We start from the raw sequence: 21,087 nt of genomic DNA, 5'->3' as shown, positions 1-21,087 counted from the left end.
ATTTTACACAATACCCTCATAAGCAGACCAGCAATCCCTATGATCTATTTACTCTTGAGATATATAGGTATAGATGACATAGCTATAGAAATATCAAGAGTAAATAGATAATAGGGATCCCTGGTCATCTTAAGTTCTATAATACCAAAACATCATCAAGTGGGTAATTCTATACACCAATAGTTTCTGAAAACTACAAGCAACACAAGATTCTGAATAAAAATAGATCTAGCCATAAGAAGAGACTAAATTCAGTGTCATAAAGATATATATGAGCAAGTACAATTTTGAAGGCAATGAATGTATAGGGCAAAATAAAACTAAAACAAACGAAATTCCAGTAAAAATTAGGCTAATTCATTCATTAGTAACAACTTTTAAACACTTTCCAATTTTAAAACTCACTGAGAATTGAAGCCTTGTGTTTTTCACAGGGCTAAGCTCTCCCTAGTGCCACAATGGATACTGGCTGCTTCCCTCGGTGATGTCAGAGTGCAGAGAGTTAATGGGAAATCCTGAGAAAGCAGTCAATCAATTAAAAGCTCAGTTATCTACATATTTATGGGAGCTCAGGAATTTTTTAGCCTTTGCAGAGACTACACGTGCAGTCAGGAGCCAATGTGCACGCCAAAGCCGCCAATGAGATCTATAGCTAAATTTGTGCTGAATACAGCTGGGCCCCCCTGAGGGAGGGCCTCCAGGGCCCAGTCGCAGTTGCGAACCTCTGCATCCCCAGTAGTTACACCCCTGGCTGTCCCTGTGAGTGACAAGATGCCTCCATAGAAATAATGAGAGCTCTCTGCTATGTAAAAGTTTGCAATGGAGAACAAAGTACACAGGGAGAACCTGACAAATGCTGCAGTCCATCAGTCTCATAAGCAAAACAAATCAGACTTCTCAACCAGAGGGAAAGAGAAGTAGCAGTAGCCTTCTGACCCTTAAGCTTTACTGAGAAACAAACAAACAGGGCAGAAGACTGGCGAAAATCCTTAGTCGACTGTAGGTAGAATTTTAGAGCATGCACAACATCCAAGTTTTGCAACAGACATTCCTTATAAGAAGAAGAATTAGGACATGGAGAAGGAACGACAATTTCCTGATTAATATTCAGAAACCACTTTAGGGAGAAACCCCAATTTAGTATGAAGAACCGCCTTATCAGCATGAAAGATAAGGTAAGGGGAATCACACTGCAAAGCCGAGAGTTCTGAAACTCTCCGAGCAGATGAAATAGCAATAAGAAACAAAACCTTCCAAAATAACAGCTTAATATTTATGAAATGCATTGGCTCAAACGGAGCCTGCTGCAAAACTTTAAAAACAAGATTAAGGCTCCAAAGAGGAGCAACATATTTAAATACAGGCCTGATTCTGACCAGGGCCTGACAAAAAGATAGAACATCTGGCACATCCGCCAGATGCTTATGTAAAAGAATAGATAATGCAGAAATCTGACCTTTCAGAGAACTGGCTGACAACCCTTTCTCCAGACCTTCCTGGAGAAAAGACAAAATCCTAGGAATCCTGACCCTACTCCAAGAGTAGCCTTTAGATTCACATCAATAAAAGTATTTACGCCATACCTTAGGGTAAATTTTTCGAGTGACAGGCTTGTGAGCCTGAATCATAGTCTCAATGACTGACTCAGAAAACCCAAGCTTAGTCAGAACTAAGCATTCAATCTCCAAGCAGTTAGCTTCAGAGAAACAAGATTTGGAAGGAGCAGTAGACCCTGAGTTAGAAGGTCCTTCCTCAGAGGTAACCTCCAAGGTGGAAGAGATGACATCTTCACCAGGTCGGCATATCAGATTCTGCGAGGCCATGCAGGAGCTATTAGAATTACCAAAGCTCTCTCCTGTTTGATACGAGCAATGACTTGTGGAAGGAGCGCAAACGGAGAAAACGGGTATGCTAGATCGAAATTCCAAGGAACCACCAGAGCATCTATCAGAGCTGCCTGTGGATCTCTTGACCTTGAAACGTACCTTGGAAGCATGGCATTCTGCCGAGATGCCATCAGATCCAACTCCGGCACACCCCACTTGAGGGTTAACCTGGAGAACACCTCTAGATGGAGAGCGCACTCCCTGGGATGAAATGTCTGTCTGCTCAGGAAATCCGCTTCCCAGTTGTCCACTCCTGGAATGTGGATGGCAGATAGACAACAATTGTGAGCTTCTGCGAACTGAACAATCCGAGACACATCCTTCATGGCTAAGGAACTCTGAGTTCCATAGAGGAAGGAATATCTTAGTATTTGTTGAGTTTACTAGATTTTTAGGGTTGACCGTGACAGAAGAGTCAGAGTCATCCAAAGTAGCCAATACCTCCTTTAACAGTACACAAAGGTGTTCAAGCTTAAACCTGATGTTTACTTCTTCAACTTCAGACAAAGAATTTACACTGTCAAAATGTGAGATTTTACCCTCAGAAGCTACTGAAGTAACCTTCTCATCAGAGTTATAATGAAGGGCAATCTGCGTAGCAGCAGATGGGACAGACACCTTACTATCTGAAGAACGTTTCGTTTTCCTCTTGCGTTTCCCCAATGCAGGAAAATTTAAAGGCAAATATACTCCTCTAAGAGGTTGAGAGGAACCGCAGGGCACTGCATGTGACATCAATGAAGTTTGGGACGTTTGAGGAAAAAGCTGCGGCATAACATGAACAGCATTATCCTGGGAGAGAATAGGCTCAGAGGGCAAAACAATTTGGGACTCTAGGCATAGCAAACATTTATCAAAGGAAACAACTTCTGATTCCATGTCCATAGCTCACAATATAAAGATTCCTTATAAATAAAATAAATGTCACATACAGTGCCTGCACCTGCCCCAATAAATCCTGTATATAAAGGATTATTATGTCCCCTTGTATAATAATGCAGAGTTAACTGTCTTCAGGATAGTATGTCCACTTACTGCAGAGTTCACTATCTTCTTAAAGTGCAAGTATCCAATACCTAGAAGACAAAAGCACTTACCTGCAATCCAGCTGTCTGGCAGGAAGACAGCTCACTAGGCGTGAAAGGACACATACTCCTTACAGAGACCTGTGAAAAAAGAAAGAACAGAGTAACCAACTCTGGCTTTCTGTGACTAGGGCAGCAAATATGTTAGGAGAACAAAGTAAGGACTACCTCACCACTTCCTAACTGCTTAAAAGCCACCACTACTCTTACTCAAGAGATTGACGTGGACACAGCTGTTAGGAATTGTTAGCATGACTAACGCCATCTTGTTCTTGAGCGCCATTTTGTCTTAGGCATCCATCTTGTCTAATGAATCTTTTATTATAGCAGTTATTATGTAGTGAAAAATATGCTGATGTTAGTAAGAATTGTATTAGTAATATTGGCCTTGCAAAGGTTCCTGGCAAGACGCTCGGAAGTCCGCTATCTAGGTAAGAGGCCCAAATGACCTTGCTTTAAGATGAAATAGGCGCACAGATGTATTTTCGCTACTGTTATAAGAAACACTCCTTCATACTCCTCTTTCTCTCATATATTTTAATAAGCTTCTTTTGTTCATGAAATATGGTATGATATGATGCAGTCATAACGTGTCATCAAGTTAACCCTGTATGCTGTACTTGCTGTCTATAAGACATGTTGTGTGTCTTTCAATAAACAGAATCATTTTTAGACTCATTGCTGCGTGGTCTGAATACTATTCTCATGGATATCCTGAACAAATAATGTATTCATTTCCAGTTGGTACGGTATGTCCGATGCCCAGTTCTGAACTGACACCCCCCTCCTGAAAACAATACCTAACAACAGCTAAACCCAGATCCTTGCTTAACCCTTTAAGGACACAGCTTTCAGTTTGCTCAATTGTTTTATGACGGAAAAATTCCGTCATATGTCCTTAAGAGGTTAAAGGGAAAAGTACCCAAAAAGGAAAAAAAATTTTTCAGACACCAAGCTTCACCTACTCCATTGACAGAGGCAAAGAGAATGACTGGAGATTATGGGTAGGGGAGTGACACAGAGTGATATTCCAACTAGTAATTGGAATGACGTTGTGGACTCTCCATGTCTTAGGAAAGATACAACATTTATGCTTTGTATTTTGTAATTATAAGTACAACTTTCTATGTGTTTTTGCACATCCAGTGTACTTAAATTACGATTTATGTGGTAGATATTTAATACGATTTATTCCTGTATAATTTAAATATACATTTTTACTTTTTTTATAAAATATGATTTCTGGAGGGGGTGGAGCTAACCGCTGGAGTGGATGGAAGCATCTATGCAGAGCTCCAGGCTCCAGATATATAGAATGGGGCTTATTTAACAGTTTTTACATATTAGCTTATATTAGCTTTGATGACCACCCCAACTACATAAGATACTTTGAAGTGGAGTTCGGGAGCCTTCATTAACTTTATTATACTCGATCTGACTCTTTGTTAGTTTATACCCTGATCCGGTTTATTGAGGCCTCATTGCGACACCTTTAACACTCTTTTCCGGCGCATTGAGCAAAATACCTGTCTCTTATCTACTTATTGACTGTAACAGGCTTGCATTCAAGATGGAGGAGACACACAAGTTGATGCAGACTCTCCTATTAGCCTTTGAACGCCAACTAGATAGGTGTTATCTCGACTTGCATGACACCTTGGAAATGGCAACTTGTGGAGGAGCAGACAAGGTATATCATGACATCGAGCAGAATGATACGATCAAAGAGCAACTCCCATAAAATCGCAGAGTGGCCTAACACATAATAGCTTCAATCTTGATACTGGGACTAACTGGCAAGACCCGGCTAATTCGCGCCCATTTAACTATACCGCAAGAAGATCTTTACAAGAGGCAGCTAACAGGAACAATATAGTTCAGCCGAAGAGATGTATACAGGTCTCAACCCATCATCTATACCCAGACCTGAAGCCTGCCCCCCAAATTGAGCAGAGAGAGTCTTACCTGATTCTGCCCCTGGACCGGGGAGAAGCGGTCGTCTTCCACAGTCGGGACCTGGAGCCCTTGGATCTTGTAGCTTCTCATGGAGGCCCCGTGCCATTGCTGTGGCGAGATTGCTCACTGCTTCAAGGTCCGGCTACAATCACATCCTTTCTTAGGCTAAATAAGTGTTGACTAACGCCACAACATGGTCTGCAGGTTTCTATGGGCTGGACAACTGATCTCAGGACCGGAGTGGGGTAAATCCTTCCTAATGGATATGATGTGCTGAAGTATGACCATTGCTCGATCACACTTAGCCATGTGTCCATTAGCACTAACTTATAGAAAACTTTCACCCAACTACAGTAGATCTAATTGACAATGTGTTAAAGGATTGCTCTACAGAGAACATTAAACAGTGGACTGCAAGCCACATCAAATTCCTAAACTTCTAGAATGTTTGCATATATACTTGCTAATTTAATGATACTCTATTAGGGACACACAGATAACAGTTGTTTATATGAGTGAATAGGTTATGTTACTTATTAAGGTCTCCCTGTCCAAATCCAATGGATATTATATGCCTATTTCACTTCCTCAGCTTTATATTTAGTCTGCACTCCTTCTCTTGACATCTGTTGTGAGCATGGAGTAGTTTCCTAAACAGTTGCTGAGGGTATTGGCTCCCCTTTGAAATTTGCCTCTATATCCCATAAGGATACATGACAAAATGTAGCAGAGGAGACCAGAGTCTCAGTTTCCTCAATATAAACTGATTAAATTCATATTTGCTCTGGTTTTTATGTTGTTCAAAATAAGTCCAAATAACGATATTTGTTAAGTAAGAGGGGTAGAGACGTGGAGTTAATACGCTATTTGCATAGGTCAGCTACTGCTTATCTTATCTTATAAAAATCCCCACTGCAGGATCACTGCAACATGTACATATATTTTACTATTACATAGTACTTGTGGCAAGATGCTATACTATGTGTTGACCTTATAGTGCCCAAATACTAGACACCGCCTAATAATTTATATAGTATTTAATTTTTCATTTATCCTAATACTTTGCAGAATAGTTTCTTCTACATATATACTATTTTTCTAAGTACTTTGCATGGTTAATGTTTGATGAATGAGCAACGCTATCTAGCTCTATGTCTATTTTCTCTGCTCTAATTATAGTAAGGTAACTATAATCAGCCACTTAATATGGAACACAGGAGTGGATATCTTTCTGTGATTATACCTATTTATCTATTATTTTTTTATTTATGTATGTATGTGTATAGACAACAAGTTTCATTTGAACAGTTGTATAGATCACTTGTTTATTGAATACAATGTATTTGTTGTTTTGTATAGACATCCACTGTATGTCACCAAATATCTGTGAGGATACAAGAAAGTGGCTAGTATACACTGTACACATAGATCTGGGATCTAATTTACATGTGATTGTCTATACTCAGGACACGTGGTGTCTCCATGACAACATAGACACATCATAGAGATAACACAGATCGATAGCCACTGATACAAATACACTATAAGGGTTTTACACTACACACCTTAACATATAAGATCAAATCACGACGATGTAACAAGCGATGTCTATTTCCATTTTCTGCTTATGTCTAACAGTCTAAATCCCAATAGAAGGCAATCATATGATTGCGATATTCAGGGGCAAACGTAAATGACGTAAATTTGCAACGTCACTTCCGGTTCATTATATCACTGACGAAACATCTGATCGGAAGGTCAGTAGAATTGCAATAAAATAAAAAAGAATTACATATCTCTACAAATGAGTCTAAGTACAGTTAATAATATTTGACATATTTGAAACCCAAGATCTTATGATTGTAAACAGTTGTTGATTTTCGGCACACATATGGAAGTGACGTCGGTATATGACATTACTTCCGGTAGGGAAATAGAGATTACACTGTTAATCCATAGGAAGAGGAAAATAATAACGTAACACAGGAGAGAAAATAGACATATAAACACATAAAAACCTCTAGAGTTCCCTATCTCTGGAATTCAGTAAAAATAATGATAAAACCAGCTTGTATGTCTTTATCATTTCTATACAAACATGTACAGTACATGACGCTAGAAATATAAATACTCTTGTAATGGCTCCCAGGTGGTGATAAGCTCAGTATACAGTCTATAAGTTATTATCAGGTATTTATAAAGCGCCAACAGATTACGCAGCGCTATACAAGTAATAGTAAAACATTACAAGGTTGCATTACAAACAAACAAGTACAGTATTGGGGTAGATTACAGTTGTAGGTGCAATAATGAGTTATACAAAAGGAGAGGAATGCCCTGCCCTTGAGCACAATCAGTAGTAGTTAACTTTAAATACAAAGTGTCCTGCAGGTAGAAAGGCTCTCAAGCTTACAATCTAAGGGAGAGGTAATGGACACGAAAGGTAAGGGAAATAAGTCTGATATAAGGCAGGGTAAGCTGAGAGTGGGTGAAGTGTGTGGCAAGAAAATGAGGGTTGGGAGAGTGTAACAGAATATGGTAAAGTGTCAGTACAGAGGCTGTGAGTGTGAATTTTTGTCTCTAACCTGGTTCGTTAGCGACAACTGCACATAAGTTGCACCTTATGAAAAAAATCACAAATAATAGTCCCAAATCCTGATGTGTAGTAGTGTGTGATGATACAGTGTTCCAATGTACAATGTGCCAAAAAAAGGTTCCAATTAGAAAAGTTCTTCAAAATGATTCAAAAATTAAAAAATTAAATGTAAAATACCCAAAATATAAAAAATGAAAAAAGAAAAAGACCTGTGTGTAGAAGTTGAAAAAGTTAATACGTGGGGTAGTGAATTCCTCCTAAGTGTAGATCGTGATTTCCAAGTAGTGACCTGTAAAAAATAGCCAAGGGCCATCTCCTTCCTGTGTTACGTTATTATTTTCCTCTTCCTATAGACATAGAGACCTGGTTTTACATCGAAAAAAATTGTGCATAGTAAAATAAATACACTGTAACTGCTGTGCTGCACGAGAACTGGCGTAGAAGCCCTGCGCATCTTGGGTTTCCTTCTGTTTTCCATCAGGTGGACCACAGGGCTAGAGTGGTCATGCCTCAGCCAACACCAGAGAGGTTGGGAGTCACTTAGATGGGGTCAAGCTGCATTTTGTGATGTCACATAACCCCACCCGTGCTTTGTTGAGCATTACCAGCAGCGAAAGTTGGTAGGGATGCTATTAACACCAAGGTGTCAGAGGCTTTGCAATGCATTGGACACACAGCTAGCACTAAAAGAATTACTAAGCCATGTCTGTGAATAAATGAGCTGCCTTATGACAATTCAATCACAACAAATAAAAAAAAAGACTACTAATAGTAACCTTGAATTTTTTACGGCTGTTATTGCAAGTACCAAACACTTTTGCTGTTATGCACTTGTGAAAATAAGTCACCCTTCAAGAACATAACACCCAATTCTATGCACATATTTTTACATTATTATTATTTATTTATGGTCATACAAACATACACACATTTATATGCATACCCACGCTCATAAACAAATAAAACAAAAAAAGTTAATTTCTTCTTTGCATATAAATATCCTATGCACAGTAACCCAATACCCACCTTAACATTTAGTTACTGTAGTGGTCACACAGATGCTTACTTTTAACAGGAAGTGTTTATTTGATAACTGTTCTGGCTGGAGGGAAAATTATTATCCAATCAAAGAAGATGTTATACACTGATTATTATTTAAGTTTCAAATATCACTTATAACTCAGTTGTGGACTATAATCCCCATTTTTCTAAGCCAGCACAAAGCCTCCCATCATGCTGGTTGTGCATCATAAGAAATGTGTTGCATAGCATCTTCAACAAGTCTTCTTCTTTGTTACATACCTGAGGGAGGTTCACCAGTGTGATCCATGGAGATGAAGGAGGGCTAATCTCATAAATTATTTACTTCCATATCTCTTACATCAAGATGTAAGAGATATGAAAGTTAATACTTATTATAATAAAATCAGCAATATTAAATGTGATAATAGGAGATGCGTTACTTGTAATTTTATAGAACACAATACTAAAGAATGTATTTCTCCTGTTAAAGGACAAATGTATACTATTAAATAATCCCATAAAGTGTAGAATAATCTTCCATTGCCTGCTTCCTACACCCTGGTGGTATGTGGGGGGCGTAGTTTATCACTGCTGGATGTCTCTTGGTCTTGTGCAGAGCTTTGGGGTGGGGTTATAATAACGTCCCTCACAGGCCAAATAGACACAGTGCGTGCAAAAGAACTGACTGGTCTGTGCATGGACATGTGCTCCTGCATGCTACCGAATACCACCTCTTGCATGATAGATCTAACAAAAAAAACAGTTGATCTAACCTGATCTAATGCATATCTATCAAATTCAATAAAAATTGGTCAAGATTTTAGTTGAGGGGGGGCTAGTCCAGTGATCAACCCTCCACCGCACACAAAATAGAATTGTTAATACCGCAGCTTGCGTGATAGATCTAACAAAAAAAAAAAACAGTTGATCTAACCAGATCTAATGTATATCTATCAAAATCAATCAAATTTGGTCCAGTTTTCAGTTGAGGGGGCTAACCTGTGATCACCTCTCCCCCGCACACAAAATAGGATTGTTAATACCGCCGCTTGCGTGATAGATCTAATGAAAAAAACTGTTGATCTAACTAGATCTAATATATATTTATCAAAATCAATAAATTTGGTCCAGAATTCAGTTGAGAGGGCTAACCCGGGATCACCCCTCCCCCACACAAAAAATAGGATTGTGAATCCTGCGCTTGCGTGATAGATCAAATGAAAAAAATAGTTGATCTAACCTGATCTTACTTATATCTATCAAAATCAATAAAATTTGGTCCGGATTTCAGTTGAGGTGGGGCTAACCAGGGATCACCCCTCCCCCGCACACAAAATAGGATTGTGAATACTGTCGCTTGCGTGATAGATCTAACGGAAAAAAAAACAGTTGATCTAACGTATATCTATCAAAATCAATAACATTTGGTCCAGCTTTCAGTTGAGGGGGGGCTAGCCCAGTGATCACCCCTCCCCGCACACAAAATAGAATTGTGAATACTACCGCTTGCGTGATAGATCAAATGAAAAAAATAGTTGATCTAACCTGATCTTACTTATATCTATCAAAATCAATAAAATTTGGTCCGGATTTCAGTTGAGGTGGGGCTAACCAGGGATCACCCCTCCCCCGCACACAAAATAGGATTGTGAATACTGTCGCTTGCGTGATAGATCTAACGGAAAAAAAAACAGTTGATCTAACGTATATCTATCAAAATCAATAACATTTGGTCCAGCTTTCAGTTGAGGGGGGGCTAGCCCAGTGATCACCCCTCCCCACACACAAAATAGAATTGTGAATACTACCGCTTGGGTGATAGATATAAACGAAAAAAATTGTTGATTTAACCTGATCTAATGTATATCTATCAAATTCAATAAAATTTGGTCCGGATTTCAGTTGAGGGAGGGCTAGCCCAGTGATCACCCCTCCCCCGCAACACAAACTAGGATTGTGAATACTGCCGCTTGCGTGATAGATCTAACGAAAAAAAAATAGTTGATCTAACCTGATCTAACGTATATTTATCAAAATAAAAAAAAATTGGTCCAGATTTCAGTTGAGGGGGGCTAACCCGGGGATCACCACTCCCCCGCACACAAAATAGGATTGTTAATACCGCCGCTTGCGTGATAGATCTAACGGAAAAAAAACAGTTGATCTAACCTGATCTAACGTATATCTATCAAAATCAATAACATTTGGTCCAGATTTCAGTTAAGGGGGAGCTATCCCGGGGATCACCCCTCCCCCGCACACAAAATAGGATTGATAATACCGCCGCTTGCGTGATAGATCTAGCGAAAAAAACAGTTGCTCTAACCTGATCTAATGTATATCTATCAAATTCAGTCAAATTTGGTCCGGATTTCAGTTGAGGGGGGCTAGCCCAGTGATCACCCCTCCCCGCACACAAACTGGGATTGTGTATACCGCCGCTTATGTGATAGATCTAATGAAAAAAACAGTTGATCTAACCTGATCTAACGTATATCTATCAAAATCAATCAAATTTGGTCCAAATTTCAGTTGAGGGGGGACTAGCCCCCCTCATTAAAAATGCAATATCTCAGTAATTAGACTAGATCTAACAAAACTTTTGGCTGATCAAACCTGATCTAACGTGGAGCTATCATAATCAATAACATTTTGTCAGCATTTTTGTTGAGGGGGGGGGGCTGGCTATGGGGTTAGCCCCCCCCCCCGAAAAAGATTGTTAATATTTCATATTTTAGAGTAGATCTAACAAAAAAAACAGTGAATCAAACCTGATCTAACAAAGATCTAACAAATGGAATGATCATTTGTTAAAATGTTTAATATGGAGGGGCTAACCCGGGTGAGGTCAGCCCATGCTGTATCTGTAAGTGCTCCAGCCCCAAACACATATCACCTGCCTTTGTATGCCAACACATGCCCAACACAAAAAGTAAAAAAGGTAATCAGTGCAATTCTTTTAGAAACTGTGCTTCCTTTTGAATTATTGATCCAGAGAAAAGATCAAAACAGAGAAACAGTTTTTGAGACAACAAAAAGGAAGCGCTGGAATAAAATAGGAGGTAAATAAGCTAATAAAAACTCCCTCTCTTAAACCTGCTAGCCAATATCTTATATAAACTATTTTAAGCGTAGTACCACAAACATTCTGATGCTGTATAAATAAAACAGATATGTAAAGTTTAAAAGTTTTACACAAAATAGTTTTAATTGCTAAAATCCACACATTCATAGAACACACTTGAAATATTGGGTTAGTGGCATAGACAACACATGCTGCATATTTGGTTTATTAAAGGATACTTAGATATTAACATACTTAATTTATCTCTTTTACTCGTGTTTATGGTTTTGCATATAGAATGCCATACTTACTGCTCTGCATTATACTGTCCTCACCTGCTTCATACCACGCCCACCATCCACGAGAAGGCACAAGCAAGAAAACTACCACTGCCTCTGTCAATGTGAATGTAAACTGTAATCAGGGCCGGACTGGGAAATCAGACCAGCCCTGGAAATTTGTATAGACCGGTAAAGCCCTGCCCCCTTTAAGAAACTATTTAAAAAAATATTTTAATTTAAAAATAGTAACTATTAAAGCACTAGTAAATACAGTAGATTTGAATTATCAACAAATGCATTGTAGCAAGACAATGCTATAGTATTTAGTCTAAACTTCAAATGAGTAGATTTTTTTCTGACAAATTTCATGTCATGTCAAAGTAATGTGACAATCATTAGCCAATAACAAATGCATATACATTTATTCTGTGAATTATTGCACATGCTCAGTATGAGCTGATGACTCAAAAAGTATAAATATAAAAAGACTGTGCACATTTTGTAAATGGAGGTAAATTGGAAAAGTTGTGTAAAATCATGAAAGTTTAATTCTGACTTGAGTGTCCCTTTAAACTTGTGGGAACATTTAAAAGGGTTTGAATTTGACCCATATACTTCAAATTTAATATAAATTATATGTAAAGATCTACTCTTTTTTTTATCAATATGAAATAAATTTATTATAGTAACAATAGCACAGAGTTATGAACTTTATTAAAGACGGTTTCAAAATGCACTAATTATTAAATGATACACATACCACTATTATTTAGGGATACCCTACTACAATTGAGTCACACATGAATAGTGTCATCTGATGGTATAATCAGCCACCAAAATGTTTCTGACCCCAGTCACTATAATACTGCCTGAATACATAAAGTACCAATGTTAACCCTAACCATGATCACCCATTTCACTTTAACCCTACTTGCCACTCATTTGATAACCCTATATGCAAATAACACTAACTACAATTTTCAGCACATAACCCAAATGTACCAATTGCAAGATAGCTCTAACCAAATTATCCCAATATTCACCATAATAAATACAACTACTAAATATATTTTCCCAATATTAAACCCTGTCTCAAAGCCTGCATTCACAAATAGTCTTAACTCTGCCACCCTGGTCACCTACTATACTTCAACCCTAAAAGTGCTGATCTGCATATTATCAGAAGAGTGGGAAGATTCATTTTTAACATTAACAATCCCGATCAACATTATTAAAAATTCAATAAATAATATGGGGGCAACTTTGAAACATCAGAATATTGAAACATAGAAGAAGAGTATAACTATGCTTGCCCTTAAGATGATTTGCACATTTTTCATTGTGAATCTGGCTGGAGTGGCTGCCTCTGCGTGTCCTCCTGTGACCATCCGTCATCATCTGGTCAGAACCTCAGCCTGAGGTCTTCTTTAGTCTGTGACTGTCCCAGTGTCCCTACCTACACGTGACGCCACGTGGCCTCCAGGCTGCCTCCTCCAACTACTGAAGGAGTGCTATAGGGGTCTGCAGCAGCATACACCGCACTGCCCACTGCGGTAGCTAACGTGTTAAAAAACACATATATAAATACCTGTGCAAAACATAGACCCAATTTACAGAGTGCAATTCCAGCGTTTTCATTCATTTCTCCAGAAAACTGCTAATAAAATACCAAACAGAGAACCATAAGACACACATTGATTTGGGTCAGGGATGCCTGGTCATACCATATAATGTAGGTGATTATATATAGTGGGGCTGTGCAGTCACCTCGGGGATTCCTGATGCAGCCTCCCTTCCAGAAGCACTGTCCATGGAACCCCTTATACTACTGTGTATCTGTCATCCTTCTACTTACCCTTTTTTGCGATCCTGTTTTGGCTGATCCGCTCTTCCCCAGTACAGATCCTCACTATAGGCTCGTCGCTGAGCTGCTGACGCTCACGCTCCCCAGCCTGGCTGGTAGCGTCCCAGACTCCCAGGCTCCCTCCACAATAAGTCACATGGGTCACGTGTGACGTCACGTAAGCCGCAGCCGGGCCGGCCCACCCCCGCATTTCTTCCTCCCTGGCCGCCCTCATAGTGACAGACTGAGCTGCCTGTGGTGTGATCGACAGACTCAGACTGATTGCTTGGCTTGCTTAAGTTGCCTTGCGTTAGGTAAGGTAGCGTAGTAGCGCTGCGGACCGGCCCTGGCCAGATAGGTGTTTAGGTATATTACATATGTATATAAATAAAGTAAATATACACTGATTCAGACAGTTAAGTTATACTACTACACTAGTATACATCAAAATTGCTGCTCTCTGCAGCTGAGCCCTGGAGCCCATTCGAGGGACGCCATCTTGGATGACGTCATTTAAAGGAACCTTCATTCGGACTTAGGACGTCGGAAGAAGAGGATGGATCCGCGCCGGAGGTCTTCAAGATGGAGCCGCTTGTCACCGCTTGGAAGAAGATGGTTGCCGGTCCGGATCTACTCTTCTGCCCGGATAGGAGGAAGACTTTGGAGCCTCTTCTGGACCTCTTCAGCCGCCGCTTGATAGAAGACTTCAGCCGGATGATGGATCTCCAGCCCCCGCTTGGGCTTGGATGAAGACTTCGGAGCCTGGAGCGATCGGTGATACTTGGCATGGTGAAGACAAGGTAGGAAGATCTTCAGGGGCTTAGTGTTAGGTTTATTTAAGGGGGGTTTGGGTTAGATTAGGGGTATGTGGGTGGTGGGTTGTAATGTTGGGGGGGGTATTGTATTTTTTTTTTACAGGCAAAAGAGCTGAATTATTTGGGGTATGCCCCGCAAAAGGCCCTTTTAAGGGCTGGTAAGGTAAAAGAGCTTTTCTATTTTAATTTTAGAATATGGTAGGGAATTTTTTTATTTTGGGGGGCTTTGTTATTTTATTAGGGGGCTTAGAGTAGGTGTAATTAGCTTAAAATTGTTGTAATATTTTTATTATGTTTGTAATTAATTTTTTTATTTTTTGTAACTTAGCTTTTTTTTATTTTTTGTACTTTAGTTAGTTTATTTAATTGTATTTATTTGTAGGTATTTAATTTAATTTATTTATTGATAGTGTAGTTTAATTGTAACTTAGGTTAGGATTTATTTTACAGGTAATTTTGTAATTATTTTAACTAGGTAGCTATTAAATAGTTATTAACTATTTAATAGCTATTGTACCTGGTTAAAATAAATACAAAGTTGCCTGTAAAATAAATATAAACCCTAAAATAGCTACAATATAATTATAATTTATATTGTAGCTATATTAGGGTTTATTTTACAGGTAAGTATTTAGCTTTAAATAGGAATAAGTTATTTAATAAGAGTTAATTTATTTCGTTAGATTTAAATTATATTTAACTTAGGGGGGTGTTAGGGTTAGACTTAGCTTTAGGGGTTAATAAATTTATTAGAGTAGCGGTGAGGTCCGGTCGGCAGATTAGGGGTTAATAATTGTAGGTAGGTGGAGGCGACGTTGGGGGCGGCAGATTAGGGGTTAATAAATATAATATAGGGGTCGGCAGTGTTAGGGGCAGCAGATTAGGGGTACATAGGGATAATGTAAGTGGCGGCGGTGTGCGGTCGGCAGATTAGGGGTTAAAAAATTTTAATAGAGTGGCGGCGATGTGGGGGGGCCTCGGTTTAGGGGTACATAGGTAGTTTATGGGTGTTAGTGTACTTTAGAGCACAGTAGTTAAGAGCTTTATAAACCGGCGTTAGCCCAGAAAGCTCTTAACTACTGACTTTTTTCTGTGGCTGGAGTTTTGTCGTTAGATTTCTAACGCTCACTTCAGCCACGACTCTAAATACCAGCGTTAGAAAGATCCCATTGAAAAGATAGGATACGCAAATGGCGTAGGGGGATCTGTGGTATTGAAAAGTTGCGGCTGCAAAGTGAGCGTTAGACCCTTTCCTGACTGACTCTAAATACCGGCGGTAGCCCAAAACCAGCGTTAGGAGCCTCTAACGCTGGTTTTGACGGCTAACACCAAACTCTAAATATTGACGAAAGATAGCAAGAGAACAAAGAAAAATTGATAATAGGAGTAAATTAGAAAGTTGCTTAAAATTGTATGCTGCATCTGAATCACGAAAGAAAAAATTTGGGTTAAGTGTCCCTTTAAAGAGACATGAAACCCATTTTTTTCATGATTTAGAAAGAACATGCAATTTTAAACAACTTTCTATTTTACTTCTATTATATAATGTGCTTCATTGTCTTGATATCCTTTGCTGAAAAGCATATCTAGATTGGCTCAGTAGCTGCTAATTGGTGGCTGCACATAGATGCCTCGTGTGATTGGCTCACCCATGTGCATTGCTATTTCTTCAACAAAGGAAATCTAAAGAATGAATCAAATTAGATAATAGAAGTAAATTGGAATGTTGTTTAAAATCGTATTCTCCATCTGAATCATTAAAGAACAATTTTGGGTTTAGTGTCCCTTTAATCCATAGCAAAAAAACAAACACCCCCCCCCCCAAAAAAAAAAAAAAAATCAACAAAAAAACAAACAAGGGGCACATTTCTCTAATTCGTATTAGTATTAAGTCACTGTAAGTAAATAAAGCATTCAAAAAATCATCAACATATTTCCACTATCTGTTGCCATAGTCGCAAAGCTGCGCACTGCGCACTTTTGCCAGAGAATCAGAAGATCATGCAAGTAAAACAGCGTAACAGTAATGAATGTATGTCGTATATTTAATAATCAATCTCGGTCAACACAAATTGTTAAAAAAAAAAAAAGTGAACCGTGGTAAAATAAACAATTAAAACATATTTTTATTTTAAGTTGATTAGGTTTTGAAAACATTATGTGCACCTTCTAATATTTATATAGACAGTTATGCATTGCTGAGTGTGTATAAATGCTTTGCCCATGGTTGCCATGGTTTTAGGACGCTTTGCCTCGTTTATTTTGTATACAAGCCTTAGCTCCACCTTCTCGCCGGTCAGGCTGTGGGAGGGCTGTGGCTGGCGGTCGGCAAGGTTATTGGGTGCCAGCAGCTACTATCGCTGATCTAACTCGTACGTAGTCACGGGGCTTGTCAGCTGTCAGGCGAGCAGGAAGCTACAAGATGGCGGCGGGGTACACGGAGTTGTTGATCGGATGGTGTATATTCGGGGGGCTGCTACTGGTAGGCTTGACAGTGTCTGTCCTCCTGTCAGTATCCGCCTTTAGAGGAAATACAGAGCCGCTGCTGCAAAAGCACGCTGACTGGCAGAGCGTGCGCATAACATATAGCGTGTCAGGGACTTGACTAATGTGTACTGCAGTGTTATGGCACCGACTTCAACACAGTAGAAACACGAGTCATTTTACTTATAATCTCTCAGAATTAGGAAATAGACTTGAAATCTGAGACATTTTTATTTGGAAATAGTACTCTAAGAACGCACAAGTACATGTTCTCTGTTATACACGTGGTGAATAGGGGGAAAAGCACATTTTTAAAGTTTTTACATAATTTCTATTAAGATTCCTGCATAGTGGTGGCATTTTACCTGGCTTTATGTATACCATGGAGTAAGCTATTTGCAAGGGTACACTTGAAAAATGTTTATTTTTCTCTTGTAAACTGACCAGTACTGCTGAATGTTGTAGCTGTTAATTTGTATGGGATGTGGGTGAAAGCGGATCCATGTCTAATTTAGACAGAGATACTACACACATTTAAGTGTTTTCTATACAAACACATCCAGACACTTCTGGATCCACCTATTTTTTTTTACAAAAAAAACATCTTGATCCTTTCAGAACCAACACTTTGTTTTACAGAAAAACAGCTGGATCCTGCTGAATCCATGTCTAATTTAGACAGATATACACAAATTTAAGTGTAAAACACATCTAGACACTTCTGGATCCACCAATTTTTTACATAGTAACATCTGGGTCCTTTCAGAACCAACACTTTTTTAAAGAAAAACAGCCGGATCGTGCCGAATCCTTGTCTAATTTAGACAGATATACACAAATTTAAGTGTTTTCCACACACACACATCCAGACACTTCTGGATCCACCAATTTTTTACACAAAAACATCTGGATCCTTTCAGAACCAACACACGTTTTTTTTTGTTTGTTTTTTTTTTTACAGAAAAACAGCCGGATCCATGTCTAATTTAGACAGATATACACAAATTTAAGTGTTTTCCACACAAACCCATCCAGACACTTCTGGATCCATCAAATTTTTACACAGTAACATCTGGGTCCTTTCAGAACCAACACTTTTTTTTGCAGAAAAACAGCCGGATCCTGACGGATCCATGTCTAGTTTAGACAGAGATACTCAAATTTAACTGTTTTCCACACAAACACATCCAGACACTTCTGAATCCACCAATTTTTTACACAAAAACATCTGGGTCCTTTCAGAACCAACACTTTTTTCAGAAAAACAGCCGGATCCATGTCTAATTAAGACAGATATACACAAAATGAAATGTTTTCCACACAAACACATCCAGGCACTTCTGGATCCACCATTTTTTTACACAAAAACATCTTGGTCCTTTCAGAACCAACACTTTTTTTTACAGAAAACAGCCAGATCCTGCCGGATCCATGTCTAGTTTAGACAGATATACACAAATTTAAGTGTTTTACACACAAACACACCCAGACACTTCTGGATCCAACAATATTTTACACAAAAACTTCTGGATCCTTTCAGAAGCAACACTTTTTATAAAATAAACATTCAGATCCTGCCAGATCCATGTCTAATTTAGAGAATCCATGTTTAATTTAGATAGATACACAGAAATGTAACTGTTTTCCAGACAAACTCATTCAGACACTTTTGGATCCAATAATATTTTATACAAAAATATCTGGGTACTCTCAGAACCAACTCATTTTTTTTACACACAAACAGCTGAATCCTACCAGATCCATGTCTAATTTAGACAGATATACACAAATGTGTTTTCCACACAAACGCATTCAAACACTTCTGGATCCACCATTTTTTTTTACACAAAAACATCTTGGTCCTTTCAGAATCAACACTTTTTTTACAGAAAACAGCCGGATCCTGCTGGATCCATGTGTAATTTAGACAGATATACATAAATGTAAGTGTTTTCCACACAAACGCATTCAAACACTTCTGAATCCAACAATATTTTACACAAAAATATCTAGGTCCTTTATGAACCAACACATTTTGTTTGTGTGTAAATATAGCACTGGATTCAGCAGAGAGTTAGTTCTGTTAGGATCTTGATGTTTTTGTGTACAATAGCTTTGGATCCAGGAGTATCTGGATGTGTTTGTGTTGAAAATACTTGGATTTGTATGTACCTGTCTAAATTAGACTCAGATCTGGCAGGATCCAGCTGTTTAGATGTAAAAAAGAGTTGATCCTGGTAGGATCCTGGTCTTTTGGTGAATAATAGCATTGGATACAGCAATGTCTAGATGAGTTTGTATGGAAAAAATTTGGATTTGGTATGTCAGTCTAAATTAGATATGGATCTCATCAGGCAGAGTCTGACAATTTTTCTGTAAAAAGAGTTGGTTCTGAGAGGATAAGATGTTTTTGTCTAAAATAACAGTTCAGGCAGCGTCTGGATGTTTTTGTGTGGAAAGCACTTACATTTATATGTGTCTGTCTAAATTAGACATGGATCAAGCTGGTTGCGTTTATTTTTCTGTAATAAAAATGTCGGTTCTAGTAGGATCTATATATTTTTTTTTAAAATAGCATTATATCCAGTAGAGTCTGGATATGTTTGTGTGGAAAACATTTGGATATGTGTGTGTTTGTGTAAGTTATACATGGATCTGGCAGGATCCAGCTGTTTATTTGTTAAAAAAAGATGGTGCTAGTAGAATCCTGATTGAATCCAGATGATGGATCCACCAGTGTATAGATGTGGTTGCATGGAAAACACTAAATTAGAGATGGATCCAGCAGAATGCATTTTTTTCCCGTTAAATAGAGACGGTTATGGAAGTTACCTGATGTGTTAGTATAAAATAGCATTAGATTCAGCAGTGTCGGGATGTGTTTGTTTGGAAAATATCTGAATTTGTGTGTGTGTGTCTGTCTTAATAGGACATGAATCCAACTGTTTTTCCATAAAAAAAAAGCTGATTCTGGTAGGATCCAGATGTTTTTGTGCAAAATATTGTTGGATTCGGAAGTGTCTGGATGTGTTTGTGTTGAAAACACTTCAATTTGTGTGTATCTGTCTAAATTAGACATGGATCCAATAGGATCCGGCTTTTTTTTCTGTAAAAACGGGTTGGTTCTAAAAGGACCCAGATGTTTTTGTGTAAAACTCTGATGGATCCAGAAGTGTCTGGATGTGTTTGTGTGGAAAACATTTAAATTTGTGTATATCTGTCTAAATTAGACATGGATCCGGCTTTTTTTTCTATAAAAAAGTGTTGGTTTTGAAAGAACCCAGATGTTTTTGTATAAAAAATTGGTGGATCCAGAAGTGTCTGGATGTGTTTGTGTGGAAAACAGTTAAAGTTGTGTATATCTGTCTAAATTAGACATGGATCAGGCAGGATCCGGCTTTTACCCACACCCATTTGTATGTAACACTGTGCATGTTTATAAGAAAAAAAGAGAGTGTAAATAATACAAATACATTTAACATACAATGTAAATGCTATATGATTAGGTGAAGTGCTCAAATAGGTAAAACAGAACAAAAAGTCCTATCTGTATTACTGCTTGGGCAAACTGGATTTTCTGGAGTATTATGTAAGAAGGGTCACATACAGTATTTTCCATCTCCTTTACAAATGCTGTCGCAACCCTCCTGTTAATTTCATTAATATTTGAAACTCATATTAGTAGACCTTACATCTTTTGTATTCCTATGTTTAATAAATATGTAAAGGTACCTAAAACACCTTGAAATTGTAAAATAAAATATTAAATTATGCTTGGTAAAGAAAAAAACAACGTAATATACACTACTGGTTATAGTTTTAGAACATATGTTTCCGGTTTTTATTGACATTAAAGTGACATCTAAACACCTAGAAATTATTTACATTTTCCAATGAAAGCCTATGTGAAAGTAAGTATTCTATCAAAAGGCACTTGGAAACTATAGCAATAAGTGAATCAGAACACAAGTTTTGGTGCATTAACAGCTTGCGTGATAGGTGGCTTACAGGAAAAGAGCTTCAAGCACAGCTTAACACTGGTCTCAATTTTTAA

The 21,087-nt window shown here is 38.3% G+C and overlaps 1 protein-coding gene across 1 annotated transcript in view; it reads left to right on the top strand.

Moving 5' to 3' along the window:
- The first annotated feature begins 16,865 nt into the window (after positions 1-16,865).
- The window catches only part of LMBRD1 (LMBR1 domain containing 1), an 810,247-nt gene continuing 806,025 nt past the window's right edge, over positions 16,866-21,087 (top strand). Inside the window, exon 1 of the mRNA XM_053710415.1 lies at positions 16,866-17,031. Coding sequence (XP_053566390.1) covers positions 16,972-17,031 — 60 coding nt within the window. The 5' untranslated portion in view covers positions 16,866-16,971. The remainder of the gene's footprint in view (positions 17,032-21,087) is intronic.

Source organism: Bombina bombina, chromosome 4, assembly GCF_027579735.1.
Source record: "Bombina bombina isolate aBomBom1 chromosome 4, aBomBom1.pri, whole genome shotgun sequence".
In the NCBI taxonomy this organism is placed as follows: Eukaryota; Metazoa; Chordata; class Amphibia; order Anura; family Bombinatoridae; genus Bombina; species Bombina bombina.
This window is presented reverse-complemented; position numbering and strand designations above follow the sequence as displayed.